The sequence below is a fragment of the Empidonax traillii genome, unplaced genomic scaffold (genome assembly GCF_003031625.1).
Source record: "Empidonax traillii isolate 1590-97213 ecotype Southwest subspecies unplaced genomic scaffold, ASM303162v1 scaffold10:size5872457, whole genome shotgun sequence".
In the NCBI taxonomy this organism is placed as follows: Eukaryota; Metazoa; Chordata; class Aves; order Passeriformes; family Tyrannidae; genus Empidonax; species Empidonax traillii.
This window is the reverse complement of record NW_020955203.1, coordinates 5,210,418-5,235,276: the sequence shown is the minus strand read 5'-3', so window position 1 is coordinate 5,235,276 and position 24,859 is coordinate 5,210,418. Positions and strand designations below refer to the sequence as shown.

Here is a 24,859-nt window from a genome sequence, read left to right as displayed (position 1 = left end):
ATTTTCTATAACTATCCCAAGTGTTAATCTTCTGCTTTGTCAAAGGTTGTGAGAGGTTTTGCATTGCCTGTCTGCTCTGATGAGAAATGTTGTGGTGTGAACTAACATGATCCTAAAGAAGAGATGTACAAAACGAACCTATTTTTATTCTGCCACTGGCTCGCTGAATGACCTTGCGTAAATCACATCCCTGTACCTCATTTTCAATTATGTAAATTAGGGATAAAAATTATTCACCTTCTTAAAAGTGTTTTGAGACGTACTGAGGCACAGCTAGATGCTATGATTCTAACACCTCACAATTAACGCTCCTTTTCCAGTGATTTGATGCTGCTATCAAAAAAAAAAACCTCCCACCACTTTCTGGGTGATGTTTCACGAGGTGGGGTTTAGGGATGGATGGTCGCATAACCAGGCAGGGAATAAATAATGTCAGAGGATGCAAGGCTGGTGAGATGTCTGTGCAACGGTTGTTACTTCATGTTTCAGAAAATGTGAAAATTTAATTAAAAAAAAAATGCAGTTAAGGGTCTGAGCAATGCTGGTTGGTGGTTGTGAATGTCCCAGCAGTAGCAAGACTTCACTGGCCCCTGAGCAGTCAGTGTCCCAAAAATGAGGGGTTTTTTACTCGTGGAAACATAAGCACTAGTAATGACTACCATTATCCTTGATCAAACATCAACTGCTTCAGAAACCAAACCAAAAAAAAAAATCTGATGCAGATAGATCAGGGGTAGAGAGGATAATCAATGAGTATGCCTTCAAAGAGTGAACTCTTTCATGGGCATGTGTGCATCCAAACCCTGGATGTGGTTCTGCCAGCAGATTTGATCCCACCAGCTCTTTTTTCTGGAAGGAATAGTGAGTATTCAAGAAAGCAAGGTGAAGGACCAGGTGCCTGATGAGCAGTGAACCCACCCAACTCATTTCATTCTCTTTTTCCCCTCACCCTCCCACGTCTCTGCAGGTGTCAAAATCGCTTAATATTTTAGGGATGGCAAGTGGTGGCTGTTCCCAAGAGGGCCAAAGGAAACTTCTGGTGCTCATCATCACCCAGTGGGCAGCTTGGGCCCTTTTGGGAAGGAAGATAAATGGAACAAATAACTGCTCTTTTTGGATAAGGACATTTGGGAAAGAGAGTACATTTCACTACATCACACTAAATTATACAGAGTCAAGCAAGCAAAGTGATTCTTTTTTTTCCCAAAGCTCTTCTCTTCCTCTAATTACATTTGAAATGTTTTGCATGCTATTGAAAATGTCACTTCCAGCTGCAGACCATTAAGGAGCCTACGTGGCACTGCCACGGGTTTTATTAGGTCAGGTTTGCTGCTGCGGATTTCAGTGGCTGCAAAAGCAGGCCTGGAGTGAAATACCTTTTGTTACAAATGTTGAACACTTGTTTTGGTGATAGGGGACCTTTCACAAAGGCACAGCAATTGCCAAATTATTTTAAGGACCAAGACCCGCATAATTGAGCAGGAACTGCTCAGATATGTGCCATTTCTTCCTTTCTGCCTGAAAGCACTAAAGGAAAGAAATTAAGCAGTCCTGGTTTGTACAGGGATCACTGCAGAAAAGCTCATGGTGCTCTCCAAGGCATTTGTACAACTGGTCTTTTTTTTCCTGAGCCCTTGTTCTCCTGGTACTGTTGCTCGAGGTGTTAGTGGGATACAAACAGGTCTGCTCTGCTTTTCTGCAAGCTGAGTGATGGAGCAGCTCTGGCTTTCACAGAGGGTCAGGATCCCCCATCCAAATGTGTCCAGGGGAAAGGCTGTGAGCCATCACTGCAGAGATCCTCCAGTTTCCCCCGGACAGCCAGGCCTTGTGAGCAGTGGTCAAGACTTGGGAACGTCCTTTCACCTTGCTTTATCCACACCACTTTTCTGGCTCCTCTTCCTCACTCCTTCGCTGATACTGCTCCACAGACCACCTTCAGCTGAGGATTTGATGCCTCTGGGGTTACATCCATATGGGATGTATTTTCCTTTCCTCTTATTGCTGAGGTGCTGTAGTGTCTCTGAGCCCATTGCTCTGTGAAAGTCACACGGGAACAGAAGGTGTAAACAGGGTAATACCCTGAAACCAGGATTTCATGACCTGAAAAGTGTTTCTGCAAACATGATTTGTTCTCCTTCCACTGATGTGATCCCCAGCACACAGAGCCAGCCCAGCAGAGGGAAAGTCTCACATTTAGACTAGGAGCATCACTGGCTTTTGCATGTTTTTGTTTGTGTTTGTTGTTTTTTTGTGTTTTTTTTCCCCAGATCAATGCAAAAAGAAATTTAATATATTTTTCCCAGCTTGAAGCAAGAGAAAAACAATACCTTTTCTGGTAAAGCAGAATAGTTTCTTCAGACACAAACAAACCCTTCCACTTCCATATCAGTTTTTACATGGTGTTTAATTCTGTGGAACTGAAACCATTAATGTGACTCCTGGCACCATGAGACATGGACAGGATGGGAAGATGTGCTGCTCTGGACATATCCATCACAGCTTTCACCTGGGGTTGACTATTTCTCTTGAGAAATGAAAAGCAGTATATGGATCCTTCTACAGCTTCCAGGTCTCCTAATATAATTCAGGTTGCTAACCGTCAGGAGTGAAAATGAGAAAAAAGCAAATTGTAGTGAGAGGGAAAGGAAATGTTTGTTCTTTAAAGCAAACGGGGGATGTTTTGGGGCAGTTGAACCATTTTTTCTAAGAGGGGCCATCCAGCTCCTTGATTTAAGGGCTGGAAGGCACAGCCTGTTGGTGTTTGCTTTTCAGTGTCAATCCTGACAGAGCCCAGCACTTGCTCTTTGAATAGCCCGGAGCTGATAAAAGAATCTTTGTGGGAAGAAGTAGGAAAAGCTGCACTTTGTGCTTGCTTTGCCCTCAACTCCAACATCTGCTGGAAATCAGCTCTGGCCTCTCTCTCCCTCTGATGAAAGAGCAGGATTTTGTTGCAGCTCTCCTGTTGAGTGGCTGCTGGGATCAGGCTGGACAAAAGGGAGGAGGGTGTGTGCATCTCCCTCAGTCTCTTTTCTGGGTACTGCTGCTTGGCACTGACGCTGACCCCATCATCCTGTTCACTCCTGCAACAGGGCAGAGATCAGCAATTTATTCCATCCTGGTCTGCAGCCACTGATGTCTCTCACTGGAGAAAGATGGGATGTTTCCTTTCTTTCGTGCTCTACTGTTGTCACAAAAGATTTGATGGAGGTAGAGCAGCCTCCTGAATATGCTGCAGAGATGTTCACTGAACTTGAAAGGAAATGAGCTTACCAAAAGATCAAGAGCTGACACTGAAAACATGTTTAAAATAAATTTCCAAATAGCCCCAAAGAGCAAGTTGCTCCCGTTGAAGCATGGTAGGAGCCCTGGAGAACTTCATAGGATTATGGAATCACAGACTGGTTTAGACTGGAAGGGACCTTAAAGATGATCTTGTTCCATCTGCATCCATTATACCAGCTTGCTCCAAGCCCTGTCCAAGCTGGTCTTGAACACTTCCAAGGATGGGGACAGACACAGCTTCTCTGGGCAACCTGTAAAATTAAAGAAGATGGAACCGAACCCTTCTCACCAGTGTCCGATGACAGGACAAGAATCAGTGGGCTCAAACTGAAACACAGGAAATTCCGTTCAAAATAAGAAAATAACCTTTTTTTTTCTCGACACAGGTAATCAAAGTGTGGCACAGGCCACCCAGAGAGGAATCTCCATCCTTGGAGATACTATAAACCTGGCCAGACACAGCCCCGAGGAACCTGCTTTGGCTTTTAGGGGGTTGGACCTGATGTTCTAATGAACTTCCAGCCACAATAATTCTGTGGTTCTGTGCCCCTGAAAATGTAAGGGGCAAGTGGTGATGCTGGTTGAAGTCTGTGCTTTTTTAGTGCATGATTTCCTTACTTGGAGAAGGTTCAGGAGCCAAAGTACAGAACAGCAATGGGGGTGAGGCTGGTAGAGAACGGCCAACACGTGTCGTGAAGGGCTCACAGTCCTTAAGAAAAGGGTGACCTGTTGACATAGCTCAGAAAGGTGCCATCATTTTCTCTTCAGGGATAATGAGGATTTTCAAAGGAAGGAAGTAGGCACATGGCAGTGAATTCCTGGAAAAGCAAGAACTGCTTAATGTCTTTGGGATGTACATAATAAGACAGCAGAGGTGTCTCATCATGAACATAATCTTTCTTTGCCTGACTAAAACCAGGACTTTTAAGTCCTCCCATCCCTACCAAGCTCAAAAAGGGCTTCTTTGATTTCAACAAAGCAATCAGGATAATGGTGTTTTCTTAATTTTCAAGTTGCTTTTCCAACAGGGGAAAAAAAAAACAAAACAAAACAAAACAGACAAACTGAAGTAGTAAACTGAAAGGGTGCTATGAGTCCTCAAAATGCCCCAAGGTTATAGTTAAGAGATTTGGTAGTCCTTAAAGGGGCTCCAGGAGAGCTGAAAAGGGACTTTGATCAAGGGCCTGGAGCAACAGGACAAGAGGGAAATGGCTTCACACTGACAGATGATGGGTTTAGATTGGGTATATGTGTTAAGATTTTTATAATAATTGTGGTGAGGCCCTGGCACAGGTTGCCCGGAGAAGCTGTGGCTGCCCCACCCCTGGAAGGATTCAAGACCAGTTTGGATGGGGCCAGGATGGTGTCCCCGCTCATTGCAGGGGCATTGGAATAGATGACCTTTAAGATCCCTTCCAATCCAAACCATTCCAAGACTCTGTGATTTCTAGCACCAAGGCAGTGCTCCCAAGGAAAGGCACCTCACCTCTTCAACCAAGCTATGTGCAAATGACCAAATCTTTTTTTTTTTATTTTATTGTTTTACTAGGAATTGCGCCGGGTTGGCACTTGGAATATATCGATGTGACGGACTCTGCCATGGACAAGACGTTTCGCTTCCAGTGTGACCGCTGGCTGGCTAAAGGTGAAGACGATGGGCAGCTCATAAGAGAACTGGCTTGTGCCAACAATGACATCCTGGAGCTGAAGGAACGGACTAGTAAGTTTGGGGTTGTCTTTTGTCACTTGCTGAGGGACCCCAGAGGCCATAGGACCCCATCTCCTGCAAGGTTGCTTTGCTGAAGCTTCCCATGCAGGCTTTAAGGGTTGGATTATTTCATGTACTCTTTAGTTCAAAAGTGCTGCAATAAGAGGGAAACAAATCAGGATTTGTGAGGAAGAAAAAGATCGCGTTGTGGGTTGAAACCTAAGAGGGGGCCCATCTGCAGTGGTTCAATCCAGCAATAAGCCAAAAGAACACACGGATGTGATCTCATTAGAAGTAATGAGCTTGAGTCTTTGAGGTGGAAAATAAGATCAGTCCTTAAAGCTTTGTAAGTAACATTGTTCAGGCTTCCTCCTTAACTCGTTCTGGCCTACTAGCTCAAGTATCCCAGCTGAACACGACACCTGAGCTTAACAGCCCATGGCCCTGGTTCTGCTCTGGGTGATCCCACCAGGCCCAAGGTAATTACACTGGGGTCTGATGTGGTGAGTGAGTCAGCCAACAAGAGCTATTTAACCACACTGATGACACGCAAAGTGCATCTCAGGAACTCCAGCAACAACGGTTTTTGTCAGGAGAGTCCTGGAGAGTTGATGATCACATTACTTCAGTCTGATGTCATTCTGCCACTGCAAAAAATCAGCCTCGTGATGGCCCTTTTGGGTACTTACAGGCCACCACAACATCTGAGCACATCCTGTCGGGTACCTGGGTACCCTCCCTCTGCTGGGAACAGTGGCACAAAAAAAGAAAAAAAATCAAAGGATTTGGATGGACTGTGTTAAAAAGGGAGTGCTTAGCACAGCAGGGAGCTGAACACAGCTCATTCAAGATGGACTTTGATGATCCTTGTGTGTCCCTTCCAACTCAGGATATTCTATGATTCTAAGAATAACTCCATCTATTCTTGCTACCCAATCGAGCAGGACTCATATTTTTTTTTGAGTGTTCTACCCCAGAGCACTTAGGACTCAAAAGTTCCCACAGATTTCATTGTTTCCATCCTTATTTTGCAAGTGCTTTCTTGTGTGCTGTGAAAAATATTAGGGAAGGAGTTTTTAAGCAAAGTGACAGCCAAGTGAAGAGATCTTGCTGGCCATCTGCTCCTCCTTTTCTGTTTAACGTGTGTGTTAATTATGCTCCAAAGCCTATGAGATTGTCACAGTAACGAGTGACAGAGAGGACGCAGATACAAAGGAAAACATCTGGATCATCTTAGAAGGAAAGATGGGCCGCTCAAAGGAATTCCTCATGGAAAACTCCTCCAAGAAAAGGAGATTCGAAAGGTAGTAATGGGAATGGTGGGCTACAGGAACTCCCACCCGGTTGTGTGTCCTCCACAAATGCCACCTCTTCTCCAGGATGGCCTGGAGAGCTGTGTTTGCGCCGTGCTGCTTCTCATCCCCCTCCCAAAAAGCTTGGTGGCTTCTCACCTGGATTAAAAGGAACACATAAAACAAGTTTCTGATGGGCAGTCGCAGAGTAGGCTTTAAAACGACGAGGAAAAGGCATTTGGCAAAAGGAAATACAGATGTTGCAAGTGTGTGTGCGTGTGTGTGTCCCTTTGCATCAGTACACGCAGAGGGATTTCTGGCGAGCCCCCAGGGAGGCTCTGTGTGTGTTTCTGAGCTGGGAGGAGCAGAAGGAAGCTGGGGGTGGTTTTAATTCCTTTTGCAGCATCTCACTGGCGGTGGGAATCAGAGAGAAAGTAATAATAGTTGGAGGCTAAATGTTGTCAGAGCTGCTCAGATTTGACTTCCCAGACGAACCTGCAGGGTGAGGCTGTGAGATCACTGTCGCGTGAGGAAAGCCAAGAATCAGCCTCTCACTCAGACAGGCTGGAGGCACATCCATGTAACACGGGGCATGTTCCTTCTCCCACGTGGCACCAAAGTGCTCCAGATGTGAGCTGGGTTTTCTGCTTTGTTTAAGGACACAGCACGTCCTTAGGAGGCAGGAACCTCGTTAGACTCATGGGCGCTGCTGATGTTCTGTTGCTTTGCAGGGAGGAAAGGTTTTCCTGGTAAAGGAAGGTCAAATCGCAGCTGATGTGGGATGTGGCATGAATGTCTGAGGCATCATGTGAAATATGAAAGATCAGGAGGAGCTTCCTCTTGACCTTCAGCTGATGGTGTTCATGGAGGGCTTAGACACCACCCTCCAAGGCATTAGTCACAGACTATCCTTGGAGTCAGGTTGGAATAAGGGCCAGTCCAAGGAAATAAACCTAACAGATGCTCAGGGAACATGACAGGAATCTAGTCAAGGGTTTGACAGAGACATGTCACCCCTGCCCCATTTCAGGGGTTTGGAACTAGATATCCTCTATGTTCCTTTCCAAACCAAACCATTCTGAGATTCTATGATTCTATTGTTTCCCTAAACTATTTTCAATCTGAGCTTCAGGAAGGGTGGCTGAACTAGCAAATTTAAAACAGCTATGGTGGGTAGATGTGTAACAGATACAGTATCTGTCAAGAATGAATGAATAAGTGCTGGAGGGGAAATTAGTCATTCTTTAGCTTTATCTATAATAAGGCAAATTGATTTTGTATGTGGAACAGCTCAAGTTTATCCTGGGAAGTCCTAGTGGCAACAATTTAAAGTGTCACCCCTAATCAGAGAAAATACTAAATTTAAATATGGAAATTATACTTTGTGTTGAATGATTGTGGGTTAAATCTGTAAATGAAGGCTTATCTTCTATCTTCTATAGATGTATGCAAATTACTTAATGTCCATATGAGACAAGTCACTGACAGCCTTCAGGATACTAAAACCACTCCCTGTTTCCTATAGGGGAGCAACAGACACATTTCAGTTTTCTTCAAAGAACGTTGGGGATATTGCAGCCATCTGTGTTGGTCATTGCCCAAAAGATGGGAAGAAGTCATCTGCAAAAGCTGAAGTCTTCTGGCATGTCCAGGAGATTGTCGTGACGGAGATGGAGCTTTGCAACAAGTAAGTGCCTTCTCATTTGCAAGGAGCTGCTCCAGGAGGGCACTGGGGTGCTGAGCAGCTCTGCATGCGCCCTCCTGAAGCATTTCAGGCTTAAGAAGTAAAGGAAAGCCTCACTTTAGTCTGAAACCTAAGGATATGTTGTTTGGTGTGTCAAGTACAGAACATCCCTGCCTGACTCACCTGTGCAATTTCGGAGTTGTTAGAGAGGGCATTTGCAGGTAAGTTTGTAAACAAGCTGCCTTGGGTGAATCTCACAGCTAGAACAAACTGATGTCTCAGCTTGTGGGAAATACTCCAGACTGAAATGTAAGGGGTTTGTAGGATGTTCTGCATGGACCAGTCTTAAAGTCAGTATTGTAAAAGAGCTCCTTGGAACAAGCTGAGGGTAAGACAAAACCTGAGCCCCTGATCCAGACCACTTTGGATCAGAGATCCTTCTGATCTGGTCCAAAAGGCTGGACATGACTGGAAATGTCACAGTCATGCATCTAGAACATATCTGAGGAGCCCTGAGCATGTCAGGTCCTACACGCTTTGGCCTGAGCCCTGTCTTTTGAAGGGGTGACATTCACACCCCAGGGAGCAGATAGCACAGGGACTGTGCAGGAACCAGAGGAGATCATCCATTTGCAGACAAAAACTGCACTTCAGTGAAAAAATCCACACTGTTAATTGTGTATTTCTTCTCTTCTCCATGTTATTTCCATTGCTGCTAAAGAGTTTGACTACAAGGAGTTCATTTCAGCTGAAACAATTGAGTGTTTAAGAAGAAATCCTTGAAGTGTTGGGTTTTTTTCTTTTTAAAGCTAAGAGTCTCTCCTAGCAAATTAATCAGACAGTTGAAGAGCCTTAATAATGTTTGCTGAATGAAAACTCAGTCAATTGCATACTAAAACATGTTCTTTTCTCCTGGTGGGGGAAAACCTGGAACCCTCGAAGTCCAGCTGCGCAATCAAATCCGTGCACTAAACTCGTTGGGAGCATGATGAAACTGCTGAAGCAATGTGTTGTGAAGGGGCCAAAGATATTCTCATAAAGGCACAGATTTTTTTTTTTTTAAAGCTGTTTTAAAGTAAAGAGGGCAGCCAGGAGGTACGGGTAGAGCCTGCAGCCTGTCCTTGCACTGAAGCAGGGCTCCAGCTCTGTGGATGCAGCACTTCACAGAGGTGTTTGCTGTGCAAGGGTTCACTGGAGAGACTGCACCACAAGAGCAAGATCTCACTTAAAGTATTCCCCATCCCAATATCAGAAAAAAAAAAATCCACCCAGACAAGTCAAGGACCAAATTAAAAGAGTTAGGAAGTTGCTGCAGCAGTAGTTTTGAATTATGCTGGGATTTTGCCCCGTAGTGGTGGAGCTTAGTATGTGAAAGGGCTGTATTAAAATTTTCTTTGCAAATCGCAGGTCTAGAAAGGTCATCTTTTTAATTCCTGCCCCTTGTGAAGATTGGCATGCACTGTTATACCCCCGGACTATGAGATATTACATAGCTGAAGAAATAAAACTGCAGCATCAGGCAACATATCCACCTCACTCCCATGCAGTTTTTCTGTCCATGAGCCTTAAATTCTGCTCCCCCTGGAATTTCTCATTCACAAAGCCTCTCTCCAGAGAAAGAAGTGCCTCACTTTGGCTGCAGAAAATGCCAAAAGTGTTGGAAGTGCTTAAGAAACACAGCACAGCTGGAATTACAGTAACCCTTCCTCCAGGTGTTTATTTTACACACACACACACACACACACACACACACACACTTGCAATCCAGCTACACTCCATTCACAAGGACATGCTGCAGTTTGGTGAGGGTGGGGAAAGGGGGAAAAGCTCATTTGGAACTGATCTGCATCGTTGGAAATGAAATACATCATTAAAAGCAGAGTGCTCCAGCCCCTGGCTGGGCGCCAGGTACGAGGTAATTTATGGATGTGCTCTGTGCTCCCTGCACATCACCAGAGGCAGCACTGCAGAGACAAGGGCTTCCAGCATCTGGTACCTATCATTTCTGTGTTCCATGATTATTTTTTTTTTCCCTGCTAAAGATGAAATGGGTGATCGAGAAAGGAAAGGGGAGATTTAAACATCCTCTATCCTTTTTTTCTCGTGTGGTTTTTTTTTTCCTGCTCATCCTGCCTCAACGGGTCTGTAACTGGACATGCCATTGCACAGGCAAAAGAGCCCCACACCAATCCTTCCCATGTGCAGGGTGTCTGTAGCTCTGTAGGGAGATGTCAGGTTTTCCAGTTGCAGTTGCATTGTTCCATCACGGCTCGTTCTAGAGATAAATTCTAGTGCTCCACATGTGGAAAAGTCCTGAAGCAGCATTAATGTTGGGCATTTTAGTAGAATGCCCAGCCCACACCTGGCTTGTCCCAGCCATGGTGTGGCAGCAGGGCCAGGGCAGTGCCTGTCCCTGTGCTGGCCCTGCTGAGGCTCCTCCAGTGCTGGGGCAGTTCTGGGCCCTCAGACAGGAGAGACCCTGAGGGGCTGGAGCGTGTGCAGGGAAGGGAATGGAGCTGGGGAAGGGGCTGGAGCAGCAGGAGCGGCTGAGGGAGCTGGGGGGGCTCGTCCTGGAGAAAAGGAGGCTCAGGGGGGACCTTCTGGCTCTGCAACTCCCTGACAAGACGTGGGAGCCAGGGGGGTGTCGGGCTCTGCTCCCAGGGGATGAGGGACGGGATGAGTGGAAACGTCCTCAAGTTGTGTCAGGAGAGGTTTAGATTGGATATTGGGGAAAATTCCTTCATAGAAAGGGTTGCTCAGCTCTGGCACAGTCTGCCCAGGGCAGTGTTAGGTTTCCCATGCCTGTAGGGATTCAAAAGCCATGTGGATGTTGCACTTGGGGACTTGGGTTAGTGGTGGCCTTGGCAGTGCTGGGTTGACAGTTGGACTCAGTGATCTCGGAGGTCTTTTCCACCCTAAACAATTCCGTGACTCCACGAAATTTGCCCACTAAAGCAGCCATCTACACCGTTAACACGCCACTGACTTTCCCCCCCCCGGCAGATACTTTTTCAGGTGCAACTCGAAAATCCCTCTGCGATACAAGAGGCGGGACTACAAAGTCTTTGAGTGTGCCAAGGTCACCGAGAGCTTTGCCAGCAAAGCCCGGAGCCTGGTGCCAGTCAAGTACGAGACCATCGTGGTCACAGGCTTTGAGAAGGGCGCGGGGACCGACGCCAACGTGTTCATCACCATCTACGGGCTGAACGGGGACTCGGGGAAGCGGGCGCTGAAGCAGAAGTTCAGGAACCTCTTCGAGAGGGGCAAAACCAACAGGTTCTACCTGGAAACGCTGGACATGGGGGAGCTGAAGAAGGTCCGGATTGAGCACGACAACAGTGGTCTGGCACCGGGCTGGCTGGTGGAAAGGGTGGAGATCACCAACTCGGCCACGGGTGTGACCACCATATTCCCCTGCGGGAAGTGGCTGGATGAAAACCGGGGCGATGGGCTCATCTGCAGGGAGCTTTTTCCCAGGTACTGAGGAGGGCAGGGCTGCAGGAGGGGTTTGGTCCCTCCTGTATGTGCATTTTTTTTCTCATTGTACTGTTTTATATTGCCTTTTACTTTTTAATAAAAACAACGGCTTTTGTACTGAGAGGTTTTTAGCGGCAAGATGTGCTTCCTGGGTTAACGTTTTGTAAAATTAATACTGTTTCTTTTTTAAAAATGCATATAAAAGTGCAAATTAAATAAATACATTTGTTGCTTACTTATGATTGAGAGCCACAAAACAAACTGTCCTCTACTAGCTCGGGTATTTTTGCTTTCAGTGCTATGCCCTGACACAGCTGGGAGAACCTACACCACTGACGAGCTCCACCTTTAGATAAGTAAAGAGGCTGAGAGAGTTGAGGCAATTTGTTTAGGTTGAGCTTGGAGATCCCAGTTTTTCCTTTTTACTGGCAACTCCAAACTCTGCTCGTCCACACACACACACATCTCCAGAAGACACCACATCAGAAGCAGCAGACACAGCTGAGGGTGGGGAGGACCTGAATCCACCCATTCAGGTCCCCATCCAGCAGGGGGATCTGAGTGGTGTTCTCCACCCATAGGCTTCCTTCCCCCAGGCCACACTCAGCTGTCCATCTGAATTCCTACCAGTCTGCGGAGCTGAGACCTATGGTTACAGCTACCGGAGCTAAAGACCTTCCAAACAATCAATTCCACAGCAAGGAAGCTGTGCTAACTATATTCAAAGCTGACTCACGATAACCTTCCCCTATATGGCCTGAATACCAGCTCCGTTTCAGAGCAGCTGCCATTCATTTTCTTTTTTTTTTTTTTTTTCCCCTTTAATAAGGGAGCAAGTCTTTTTTCTGTGGTGAAGGGATTTCCTGGAGGCAACAAGGTTTAGTGCTCCTGTTGATGAGCTCTTCCCGGGTACTGGCATCTCTACAGGTACCAACAAAAAAAATCCTGTTCAGAAATTGTTCCTCCTGGAGCCCTCTCTCCCCCCCAGGAGGCAAAGCAGCAGGGCACATCCTTTGGAGGAGAAAGGGAGGTGTCTGAGCTGCCACGAGAAGACCTTCCTCCTGGCCCACCCATGAGAGGATGTCCCCCCTTCCGAAAACTGGTTTTAAACAAGCACTTTGTATGAATAGGGACCGAATGGGTCACGAGTGGGTTAAACCCACCAAGCCCACCCACCCCATCATTCCATGGGTTTGGGGTGATGCTTCTGCTGGGGCATGGCCTGGCTGTGCTTGGTCATGAGGCAGGATTGTCCCTCACTGCTCATGGGCAAAGGAGGCCCCAGCGAAGGCCAGTGATGCTGAGACAGGAGTAAGGGGCATCTTGCAGGTGCTGTTGATTGCTCATGGGTATTTGAAAGCTGCTGCATCCTACCAAAGCCCTTCCAGGGAAGTTCTGAATTTCTATTTTCCACAGCAGGCACCACCGGAGAGACTTGAGATTATTCATGGCTGTCTGTGCCAGCTCACAAATAATAGCTCAGACTAATTCATTTTAGAAACCTTTATGGTAACTGATGGTTTTGGAGCAGAGCAAGTTGCTTAAATGAGCCCAGTAATCAACCTCATCAGTGATCAACTACTTGCTGAGAGGAATAATAATAGCAGCCTTCACTGGCTGTGTTCTCCCTCCTCACTGCAGACTGGTGCTGCCAAGCTGTGAGCAAGGGGGCTGGGAGCTTACAGGAGGGGCAGAACAAACCTCAGGAGGGCTGAACTGAGTGCTGGGGTCAGCAGGTGTGCTGCATCCCTGGGATCCTGCTAGGATGGGGCTCAGGCTCCCTGGATACCCGGGGTGTCCCAGGAGTGGGATGTGGACCATCTGGTTTTGCTGCGCTCGTGCGGTGTCACTCCAGTTCCCCAGTGGGTGTTTGAAGCAGAGTAGAGGTCAGGCTTTTGATTTCTCTGCATTCCCTCCCACCTCAGTCCAACCAGGGCTATGAAAAAACCCTTCCTTGTCCACAGGTTTGGCCCATTTTCAGACAGATGTGTGCTGCAGTGAAATAGGAGTTTGTCCCATTAAAATGCTGTAGTCCCGGCATTTCCAGCTGTCTCCAGTCAGTCCCCACTTTGCACAGAGTTGTGGGGAAGCTGGTCTTACAGCACCACTGCTGCAGTTTAATCCCTGCCATCCCCTGGGCAAATTCACTGCACTGATACATGCAACCATGGAAGTGTTCAAGGCCAGGTTGGATGGGGCTCGGAGAAAACTATTCCAGTGGAAGGTATCCCTGCCCATGGCAGGGGATTGGAACTGGATTTTAAGGTCCCTTCCAGCCCAAACCAGTCTGTGATTCTATGATGATTCTATGATTCCAGCCCTCAGGAGCGGTGAGGCAGCCTCTGACCCACACACCATCCCTTCGTGGGGCAAAGAGGAAAGATAAATCCTTACCTTGTGTATAAGACACACTCCCATCTGGGAGGAATCACACACAGGAAGGAGACAGGACCGTGGATTGAAATCCAGGAATGAACATCTTTGGGGTCACCAGATCACTGTGTAGGTGGGGCAGATGGGACTGCAGACACCTGGCTTGCCATCAAAACCTCCTGCCATCCCTGAGCAGGCACACTGAATACGAAACCTCCAGGTGAAGCCAAGGGAGAGTGTGCTGACTGGGGGTCAGCAAACCCACTGCCTCCCAGGAAGACAACCTTGGCAAGGGGTGAAACAACTCCACCTTTTTCTTCTAAAGACTTCAAACAGGCCCCTTGTTAGTGCAAAGCTCAACTCCACCCTGGCTCTGGGGAATCCTTCCGTTGCTACAACAACTAATGCTACAGAAGTAATAAGGCAAGAGTGGAGTTTTTCCAAGGGCTGTATTTGCATTAAGCTGCTAAATTCAACACATTCTTGGCCCAGTGCAGAACTAGGGAGGAGAAAAGCCAGAGTTTTCCAAGTCTTGTGCCTCTTGCAGAGCTCAGGCAGAGCATCCCAAAACTGATATGCTGGGAAGATGCACAGTTCCTGCTCCCACCGCCAACCTCTACCTTTTTCCTCTTTATTTCCTAATTTGTAGGGCTTTAATGCACAAACCTTCATCCAAAAAACATTATTGTAGATGGGAAGCAAGAGCAAAGAACAAGGATGGTGGCCATCAGAGTGAGTCTTCAAAACCAGGCTGTCCCATTGTCTCTGTGTCCTCCACCATTTCGGGAATCTGATGAAGTGCTATGTCTACTAAATTTATTTTTTCTAAGTGTTTGGGTGCTGCCACTGAAAACAAGTATAAACAGAGAGCCCTTTGCAGTGTTGCATGCTGAAGGATTAGTTGCCTCTTGCTGCAGGACACAGAGAATTATTTTCAAAACTCTATGAAATTGTTGCAAAGGTTTTTTTTATAGCATCATATACCTACACCAGCCTTACACTGAAGAAGACAGAATGACCGAGGGATGTGAAGTACCTTATATTCTGTATTTAGAGAATATCTTATAATCTTCCGTGCCCCATCCTTTCATGTAGAGGTCCATTTTAAAATTGAAAAGAGCTAAAAAAAAAAAAAAAAAAAAAAAAAAAAAAAAAAAAAAAAAAAAAAAAAAAAAAAAAAAAAAAAAAAAAAAAAAAAAGGAGAAAAAAAACCCCCAACAAGAATAAATATATTTATTAATGGAGTTGTACAGCTCTGAGCTGCAACCTGTGAGCCAGCTGCAGATTTAGATACTACAAAAACACAAATAAGGGCCAAGCTTCCCAACCCTGGGCAGCTGCTGCGAGAGCAGATGCTTGCAGTGAATAAAGACGTCGCATCTTGGTCCGTGCTGTTACACCTTGATAGGCACAGCTCCTCTGCCTCCCCAGCACAGACACTGGCAGCTGCTCACTGTGCTCAGCAGGGCTGTTATCAGATCGTAGTGACGTGTTTGCTGCTCCAGTTTTGAAACAAAACCAATTGCCACCTCCGGCAACGCTCTCGGCGCCGTCACCCTTCCGAAGGACATCGGCAAGATCTCGGTGAGAAAGTGGGATATTCCCCCCCAGCTGGACCAGCAGGTCATTTTTAACCTGTTTTCCATTTTCTGAATTTCTGAAACCTTCCTGTAACTAGAGGTTTGTGTTGCCTGAACACAGTTCATCACTTATGCAGCCTTTGCTGGATGCCAGAGGAGCAGGCAATCCCCTTCGGCTGCAGGAACCAAATCCCTGTGATCAGCAGCCACCTGTCTCCAAGGCTCGTTTAGTCTAATGACACAGTAAAAACTGGGGACTGGTTTCAGCTTTTCAGGAGGAACAGCTGAATCAAGAGTGGGCAGGAGCAGAGACTGGCACCGTTCGTAGTGGGAGAGAATAAAAGCACAGGAGGACCTATGAAATTAACTATGCAGGAAGTAAAACTGCGTGTATGACTTAATGGATTCTCCAACAGGTAACAAAAGGATTGAAAATACCCTCACATGTATTGGTATTAGTTTGGATTTTTTTTTTTTCTTCCAATTAGTTTCCTTAGTTGTTAAACAGGAGACCCACACAGAAGGAGATGTTTCTCCACCAAGAGGATGGAGAACCTTTCAATACCTCTGCAGGACTTGCTAGAGATATCCTACAGGCACAGTGGGATGTGTTTAAAGGAGAAATCTCTCTTTAATAGGCCTTTTTTAGAAATTCTGGAAAGTGATTTTGGCACCTGATCACTAAACTGGCGCCACAGGACATCATGCATGGTGGTGTGCCCAGTGTAGAGAGCCTCACTTCACCCCTACCATGGAGCTCAACCACCAGCAGCCTCTGCAAAACAGATGGGCAGAGTATTTTATACCCCAGCAGTGGGTTTTTTGCACATCAAAGTCCAAAGGCATAAGCAGTGAAAGGAGAATTTACTCCGACCCAAAGAAACCAGATACGAGCAGTAAATAAAGACCAAGCCCTGCCAGGTGACTTCTACGTGGCACAGGTTTATAGTTAGCAATGCAGTTTGTTTTATTAGTTATAAATAAAGTACAAAAAATCCACCAAAAGTGAATCTAAGCATTTACACAATTTCTAATGTCTTTCCATTTCTTCAATGCACTATTGCTTTAATATTAATAATAAATATTTTTCTAGCTTTCTTCTATAAAATAGTCTATGTAGCAAAATGTTGCACAGCACAACAGAACAGCAGTAGGAATACAAAAATGTGGGTGATCCTTTCACCTGCCCAGGCCATTAAAGGAGAGGGGTTTTGTTTGCTCTTCGTTTTACTTATCCCTTTTACAGTGACTTTGGGGGGGACGACAACCAACCGCCCTGTCCCCAAACAGCTCAGAATCACAGCTCCAGGCTACAGGGGAGGAGTGTTACAGAGCAGCAAGGTAAAGAACACAGACAAGTTTAAAACCTGGGGTAAGGCAAAGTCAACAAAGCAGAGCAGCACCCTGAAGGGACAGAGAGAAAAAAATTAAGGTACAGTGATTTTGTGCCTTTCTAACCCAAAACAGAATTGCATCCAAAGCCTTTTGGGGTGGGGAGGTGTGGCTACTGGCTGAGCACATGCGTCAAACCTCACTTCTGACCATACACGGCTGACACACTGACGAGGCGTGGTTATGGCTTAAAGCTTAAAACGTTTTCGAAGGTACTCTCACCTTCTGGCAAAGCTGGAACACTTGATACTCAGGAGCCTTTGGGAAAGGGCAGAGCACTGTGAGAGCGGCGTGGCCATGGCAGGATGGGGATGCTTGGCCATGTCAGTTTGGGGTTGGCTCCCTTCTCTGGTGCAGGTTCCAGCTCTACAGTGGACTAAAAAGCTCGAAATGGAGGTTTCCCTCTTTACAGAAAGGAGGAAAACAACTGACCGAGAGAATCAGTCAGAGGCTTCTGCTCCATGCACGCCTCAGAGCTCGGTTATAGCAAATGCTCATGACAGGCACGGCAAAGGGATGCCAGATCGACCCTGTGTCCATCCCACCCCATTCCCAGCTAGGCATGGCATCACAGAATCCCAGAATGGTTTGGTCTGGAAAGAACCTTAAAGCTCATCTAGTTCCAACCCCCTGCCATGGACAGGGACACCTTCCACCAGCCCAGGTTGCTCTGAGCCCCCTCCAACCTGGCCTTGAAACTTCCAGGGATGGGCCATCCGTAACTTCTCTGGGCAACCTGTGCCAGTGCCTTACCAGCCTCTGAGCACAGAACGTCAGCCCCTAAAAAACTGCAACGAGTTCCTCAGTTTTGCTGCCTGCAAGCCCAGGCTCACCCTCTTGCCTCCTTCTCCCCGGCTGGGTGCACGCAAAGAGGGTGAAGAGAGACAAACCAAGCCACCAAAACCTGGGCAAAGCCGCCACCACCATACCTGGGCCTCCTTCCTCGGCTTTTGAAGCAGCGTGCAGGGTCTCGCACTAAAGGGTGCAGTGCATTGCCCCAAAGCACAGCCTTGCAGCGGGGGCCTGCTGGGTGTCATTGCAGGGTCGCACATGCAGCACAGAGCAGCAGCATCGCCAGCGGCGGCGGGGACAGGGCGGGGGCCAGGAACCAACCCAAAAAATCGTCTCGGTTTGGCAGAGCGTCGCTAACCGCCTTCAATGCACGAGGACGCAAGCGAAAGGATCACCAGAGTTTGATTATGAGTGCAAATAATATTCATATATATGTGCTAAACACAGTCACTATATTGCAGTTTTCCACTATGTCACAGCATACAGAATCAAAGGTTTGCATTTTTATGGAATGTATCCAAGGTAACAGCACCACAGTAATACAGTTTGTAATCACACACCCTGATTTTTTTCTCTTTTTTTTTTTTCTTTTTGACAAGATAAGCATTACCCCCACATCCCCTGTTTATTTTTTTTTTTAAGTACCGATGCATGCAAAGCATTCCATTCCCAGAAACAATGCAAAAATGAGGTAATAGGAGTAATAAAAAAAATTAGTAGTAATTTCTAAATAAATAAATTATAATTAAAAATGCAAAAAAACAACTATAAAAATAATTAAATAAGAACCCACAATATCTACAAGTTAGTCATAAATTATGATTGTTAAATATAAGGCATTTAAACTCACAAAACCCTGTAAACTATCGATGTTTTTTTTTCTAGAGATTTTTTTGTCATTGTTGTTGTTTCATTTTGTTGGTTTTTTTTTTAACTCACCCTATTATCGCAACCTACTCGTACAAATTATTTAAATGCAAAGGAACCTGACACACCAATACAACTCCAGATGCTGTAAATTCGCACACACCTTGGGATCAGTCACTCACACTAGACCATGGGAGTTTGGTGCTTTTCTTCACCAAAGGGTTTGGTTCTTTTTTGTTTGTGTGTTTTTTTTTTTTTCTTTTTTAGTATGATTGATTTTTTTTTTTAAAAACTGTGCTTGTTTATTAGGCAAATAGTAACACTTTCCCACAGGCTTTAAGAAAACACGCTGTTCAGGAGCGCCCCTCATGCCCTCCCCACCCAGCCAGGGTCCCTATCACTCTGTTCCTCTCCAGTTTCACCCCCAGCTCATGCCTGGACAGACCAGACCTCCTTACAGTGTATTTTACCAGCAAAGCCTTGTATAAAATAGTAATATTAGTATTATTTGTAATGCTGCTTCAATCTGCTGCTGCTGGAGCCGGCCCCAAGGATGGACCACTCCTTGACCAATGGACATCAGGGTTGGGACCACCACATCCCGCAAGAAGCTGTTGCTTGTGCTGGGTGTCAAATACATCATAAAATCATGGAATAGTTTGGGTTGGAAGGAACCTGAAAAGGTCATCAAGTTCCAACTCCCAGATGTGGGCAGGGACACCTTCCAGGGTGCTCAGAGCACTGTCCAGTGTGACCTTGAATGTTTCCAGGGATGGGGCAGCCACAGCTTCTCTGGGCAGCCTGTGCCAGTTTCTCATCACAGCCAAGAATTTTTTCCTTATGTTTTCCCTATATCCCATCAACTGTCCCACTCCCCTCCATCCTACCTACATGGACACACGAAGAGAGAAGCTCTTGCACCTTCACGTCCATGGGGATTCCCCCTTTCTTTCCCCTCTTCCCTTGGGAAAAAGAAAAAAAAAAAATATCTCTGTGGTGCCTCTGAGGTTGGTGTTTTCCAATTACAGCTCTTGGGAATCTTCTGATTTCTCAGATAGCAGTTCATGATTGATTCTACTTGGAGAGCATCACTTGGCTCCAGCAAAACGGATGCTCAGGGGAGCCAGAAATCGTTCCCACCACATCAGAATTTTCAATACATAATGTTCCTGACTAATTCCCCTGCTGCTCCTCTGCAGCTCTTTCACTCCCCTAGTATGAAATTTAAATAAAGAAAAAAAAAAAAAAAAAAAGGAAAGAAAAGGAATGTTTTGGTTGCGAATGTCATTTTTTTTTCCAGAGGGTTTTCCACTCGGTCCCTGTGGTTGGCGTGCTGAGGTGTTTTTTTTTTTCCAGGGGGAGCATGGATCACAACAGCTCACTCCTTCGGGTATTACCTCTTAATCCTGTTTTGAGTGTTAATGTGATTAAGCTGTGTTTTAACAACCACTGATTACTCCGTGTGGATATGGCCTGAAACATGTACACAAGCTCACATGGGTGCAGGTACGTGTTCTTTGAGGCAGGTCACAACCCAGCAGCAAAACCTCCAAAAAAGCAGCAACCCCACTTCCAGCCTCCCTCCCCCTCCCACGCCCATGTGCTCATGGCCTCAGCAGTGCTTTGTGAGCATCGAGTTTTCTTCTGTCCTGTTATCAGAGATGCTTTTGCGCAGGAGAAGAGTCGACGTTTTGCACCTCTCGGCACCTCTCTGGTGTTATTATACCCCGAGGCACAGCTGTAGGCACCCACTCCAGTAACCATCATTTTGGAGCAGTGCTGGTGAGGCCAACCAGTCACACAGCTCACAGGAGAAAGCATCACAGACAATGGCAATCAAATAGACAGATCTTCCTTGGATTTTGATATGAAAAGCTACTTTGTTAAAGATACAGAAAGCAAAGAAACAGCATCTAGTCCAATATTATGCCCCTACAGAAAGTGTCCAGCACCAGCAGACAAGCAGGAACGAAGCTTCTCCCTATTGCTTCGCTCGTTTTATCCCCAATTTTTATTTTTTTAAGCTTCTCTAAATTTGCAACACACTGTAAATGCAAGGGAAAGAAGCACACGCGGCTGAGGCAAAGAGCGCAAACCCTTCTGACTGTAAACAGGATTTTGCTTTTTCTCCTCTTTCCCCACCCCAAGGGTGGGAAAGTTTGACCTCTTTATTCCCCCCTCTGCAATGTATTAATCAGGCACCAAAATAAGGAATCTATGAAAAAATATTTGGTGCAAAATAGGTAACAGCAACATGTCCACCACAAGATGAGTAGGGCATCAAACACAACATTTCTTAAGCTAACATGCTCCAGCTGCCATCCATAGAAATAGCTAAAGGACCCCTAACATGTTTCTACATATTCAAGAGGTATATATACAATCCCCATGAAGTGCAGGATTGACAGGCCAGGCTACCACAACTAGTTCCTTCATGTTCAACACTAAATCTTCTGCAGCACGGGGTCTCTGAGCTCCGGGAATGCCAGCTCCCTCTCACTGGGCCTGTATCCTGCGTATGTGCAATATCTCCTACTGCTAGATATTGTACCACCACCTCCTCCTCCTCACTAACGTGCCTGCAGACTTCCCCTCTCAATCAAATGGCTCAGAAGGCAAAAAATTTTGCTGCAAGGGTTTATGGCCATACGACCTGGTAAGGAAAATGGTGTGTCCAGCCAGTCCTTTCAGCTGTCCGAGCCGAGCTGTGTTTCAATGTCCACCCTGCAGATCGGGCACTTCTTGCTGGTGGCCAGCCACTGGTCCACGCACACTTGGTGGAAGAGATGCATACAGGGCAACCGCCTGCAGGGAACAGAAAAATACCACCCTGTCAGGATGGAGGAGGCCCAAGGGGCTGAGAAGAAAAGCAAAACATGTGGGGAAGCACTGGAGAGGTGACACCAGTGTTGCCAAGGTCCTGCAGGCTCTCCCAGCCACACCAGCTCACACAGGGAAGTAAGGTGGAGATGCTGCCCTTCTTGGCCTATTAGAAACTCCCACACCACCCTGAACTGAGTTGCTCCAGCTATTAGTGGCCCTGGTTGCTGCTTTTTAATCTTTCAGGAATAAGGTTATACTCCAAACCCTCTTGGTTCTCCATCACTGTGAGTCACTGGCAGTTAGGTGGGTCCCCACTGCTCCTGCCTGGTGTCTGGTGTGCCCTCAGGGAATGTGGGTGCTTTTTACCTACATCACCTTTGCCATCATCTTCCCTTGTGATACAGAGGGCACAAGAACCCACAGCAAGAGGATCAGAGCTTTCCTTGAGTGTTTAAGGCAATTAAAGGGTGAGAAACAGGACCAGGCACCTGTCATCTGCAGTTCCTTCAGCCACGGTAGTTTAGTCCCTTGCAATTTCTTGTCCCCACTCTCTGTCACAATCAGAGATCTGACCTAGAAAACAGGCTAGGATGTCTGTTATGGATAACTGGGATTCTGCTGTTGGCTCAGGAAGGTTCCTTGTGACCACGTGGGCAGAGTAATCTTACTTATTCTACAATAAAGCAGCTCTGTCCTGGACACAAGCCCGAATCTCCTGGACTTCATACTCACACCGCCTTTTATCATGCTTTGGTCATCTGTCAAGCTCAGATGTTGATGACTGCAAGCTCCAGATGGCTGCCAGAGATCTGGGACCCACCCCTCTTCAACAGTTTGCCACCTGGCCTATTGGCACAGCCTAGAAGCAGGTGATCCAAACCCAGGAGACACTATAAAAACTTGTCCTTCCTGCTATTGCAGAGCTCTTCCTACTTACAGCCCACACCGGTGCCCATCTAAGCAGCATTTGGTTTTCCAGACTCTGCAACAACCCAAGTGGGTTTATCAGGACCAAGAACAGGGACAATCCCACAAGGGCACGGTGGCATTGATCCAAATAAGCACAGCTCAGATGGCATGGAGAGGCAGAAGAGCAGATGGGAGGATCATACCTGACGTCTTCTCCGTCTTCGAGCATGGACAGACAGATTGTGCATTTCTCATCAGTGTCTGACTCCTCTCCGTCGTCTTGCTCAGCTTTGCCTTCCTGTGGTCTTCTCTGCAGCAAGGTTAAAGACATCATTTGGTTAAGCCTTGACTTTTTAATGGTCCCCCAAGCCTGGACAGTTGCAGGAAGGTAAATAATAAGAGCTTTTTCTATCAGTCAGATCCTCCAGCCTAGGGATGCCAGCCAAGCCAAAACAGCCAGTGAGATGAGGGTACCACCAACATGCTGCTGGCTGGCATGTCTCCTCCTGGGGCCAGTGGCTGGTGCTAGTGCCCCAAGGAGCAACCTGCCCTTTCCTGCCCTAATACAGCCACTTCCTTGCAGTGGGGATGGCCCCATGGTCTCCTTTGCTGGAAGCTTCTCCCAGAGACCCCAAAACGTGTGGGGCCACCACTACCAGGAAGGGCAACCACTGTACCCCATGCCAGCCTGGCCACCAGCCCAGCCCCGTGCTGCACCACAGGGCAGTGCTTAGCCTGTCAGCGCTCCCCTCTTCTCTGTTCTCCTATTAATACCGTTTTTTCTGGATCCACTGGAGATGCAGTCAGAGGTGAGTAGCAAAACTGCTACCCAAACAAGCACTTTTCCCGTTCTCCACTCGGCACAACTCGAAGATGTGCCACCCATTTTCCTTCCAGGGAAGAGATCAGCTCCGACAGAGGAGACCCCCCTTGCGGAGGGAGGGGAGGACAAGGTCCCCCACGCCACGGAGCCGCCGCCCTCACTCACGTCGGGGCCGCTTGCATGCAGAACAGGGTGGGTTTGCATGCACCAAGCCCCCTTGGAGGTGTGCACTTTCTTACCAGGTGCGGACAGGGGGGGAATTGCACCCGCTGGGTGGGAGAAGGCTGAGACCCCTTTGAAAATTTGGCCCGCAGCTTCCTAGCCTAGAAGTGAGAAACAGCCAGCTGAGCTACGCCACCGCTTCGGCCCCGGGAGCCCCCGCAAGACACCGAAGCACCGCTTCTGGGTTCTGCTTTCCTCCCCTGCTCTGGGGGGTGTTTTGGGTGGTGGTTCCAGCTCTCCAACCCTGAGGACTGTGACCCACCAAAGTCCTTCCTTCTGTCCGCTCCTTCACGCCCGCAGCCCTCAGCCAGCTGGGAGGGGCTGGCAGCTGTGCCGTGGTTTCGGGGCACTTACCTTCTTGTACTTGTGGGGGAAGGTGAATCTCTCAATGGTGTTCTGGACAGCACCCCGGCTCACACTGCCCAGCCTGTCCTCCAGCTGCAGCAGCTCCTGCGGCACAGGAACATCAGGAAACGCCATCCTCATTGATCCCGAGGCACAAGGTCCCACCACACAACCCTACCCGCTGGTGACCAAGGCTCCCTCCTGCCCCTTCCTCGGTGGAAATGCCCATCAAACCCACACCAGTCATGCTTTCATGATGGATCTGGGTTTATTAACCCTGGCACTCTGGGTTAATAACTAAGGGCTCGAGGCACAGAGCTGGATATCCAGTATTTCACAAATTAGGGTGCAATCTGAGCTCCATCTGACAAGCTAGGGAAACAAAACCCCTTAGAACTGGAGCACTTTGTTTACAGACATGAAAGGAGACAGAGTCAACTCAAGCCAGACTCAGGCACTTTGGAGTAAACTATCTTTTACCAAACCCACTCAACCCCTTTGCCTCCCAGTCATTACTAAAATTGCTGAATGACTCAATGTAATCTCCATGCCAAAAAACAGTGTTACAAGTTTATACCAGAGCTTGCATAGATTCCCAGCACTTCCAAAATTAATAATTCCAGTCCCCAGGATATACTTACTTCGTAGCTCTCCCGCACAGCAGATGTGTGCCTGCTTGGGTTCAGTCCCTGAAGAGCAAGCAACTGAAGCTGAGGGTAAGGGTAATTTCTGATTTCATGAACAACCTGCAAGGAGTGAGGGAGAGAGATAAAGCTACCTGTGCCTACCCACAGAAAACCCTCGTGTGCCCTGATGTAAATCTAGTGCTTTAACAATGCAAACTGAAAGAGCAGATTGACACCTTCACTGATGGAAGCCTTTCAATAAACAAAAAATGAGGTTTTATTAAATAGATCTCCTATGAATTATCTGATAACATGCGTTTCTTCTGAATAAACTAACTGTTACAATAGGTCCTGTAGCATCCATAATGTTGCAGTTCCAAACTCTCAACATGGATTAGCTTTAAAAAAAAATTTATTTTATTGAAATGGATGGATTTTTCTTCATCCAAGCCTTGATTTTTTTTTTTCTTTGAAGACTTACTGTGGTACACAGGTGAGGGGATCTGACTACAGCACATGAGGAAAATACACCCTCTTGGGTTTCCTGAGGATGCTTAAAGGATTAGCAGTGCTTGGCATGGCTCAGCTCCAAACACAGCACCCTGCTAGGAGAGTGGGTAGCAAATGCCCGTTTGCTTATCAAACCCACCCCCACCTGTGCAGG

At 46.9% G+C, this 24,859-nt stretch overlaps 2 protein-coding genes across 3 annotated transcripts in view; one reads left to right on the top strand and one right to left on the bottom strand.

Annotated features, from left to right (window-relative positions):
• Nucleotides 1–11,450, top strand: part of LOXHD1 (lipoxygenase homology domains 1) — a 150,132-nt gene extending 138,682 nt beyond the window's left edge. The window contains exons 40-43 of the mRNA XM_027885827.1: nucleotides 4,832–5,002; nucleotides 6,156–6,294; nucleotides 7,808–7,969; nucleotides 10,970–11,450. Of these exons, the coding sequence (XP_027741628.1) occupies nucleotides 4,832–5,002; nucleotides 6,156–6,294; nucleotides 7,808–7,969; nucleotides 10,970–11,450 (953 nt within the window). The remainder of the gene's footprint in view (nucleotides 1–4,831; nucleotides 5,003–6,155; nucleotides 6,295–7,807; nucleotides 7,970–10,969) is intronic.
• A 7,840-nt stretch (nucleotides 11,451–19,290) lies between these two features.
• Nucleotides 19,291–24,859, bottom strand: part of RNF165 (ring finger protein 165) — a 49,667-nt gene continuing 44,098 nt past the window's right edge. Inside the window, exons 5-9 of one of the 2 annotated variants that reach the window (XM_027885560.1) lie at nucleotides 24,211–24,315; nucleotides 23,579–23,674; nucleotides 23,242–23,325; nucleotides 22,383–22,489; nucleotides 19,291–21,252 (exon numbers count right to left, since the gene is read on the bottom strand). In XM_027885560.1, coding sequence (XP_027741361.1) covers nucleotides 21,135–21,252; nucleotides 22,383–22,489; nucleotides 23,242–23,325; nucleotides 23,579–23,674; nucleotides 24,211–24,315 — 510 coding nt within the window. In that variant the 3' untranslated portion in view covers nucleotides 19,291–21,134. The remainder of the gene's footprint in view (nucleotides 21,253–22,382; nucleotides 22,490–23,241; nucleotides 23,326–23,578; nucleotides 23,675–24,210; nucleotides 24,316–24,859) is intronic. The other variant, XM_027885570.1, reaches the window with a different exon arrangement.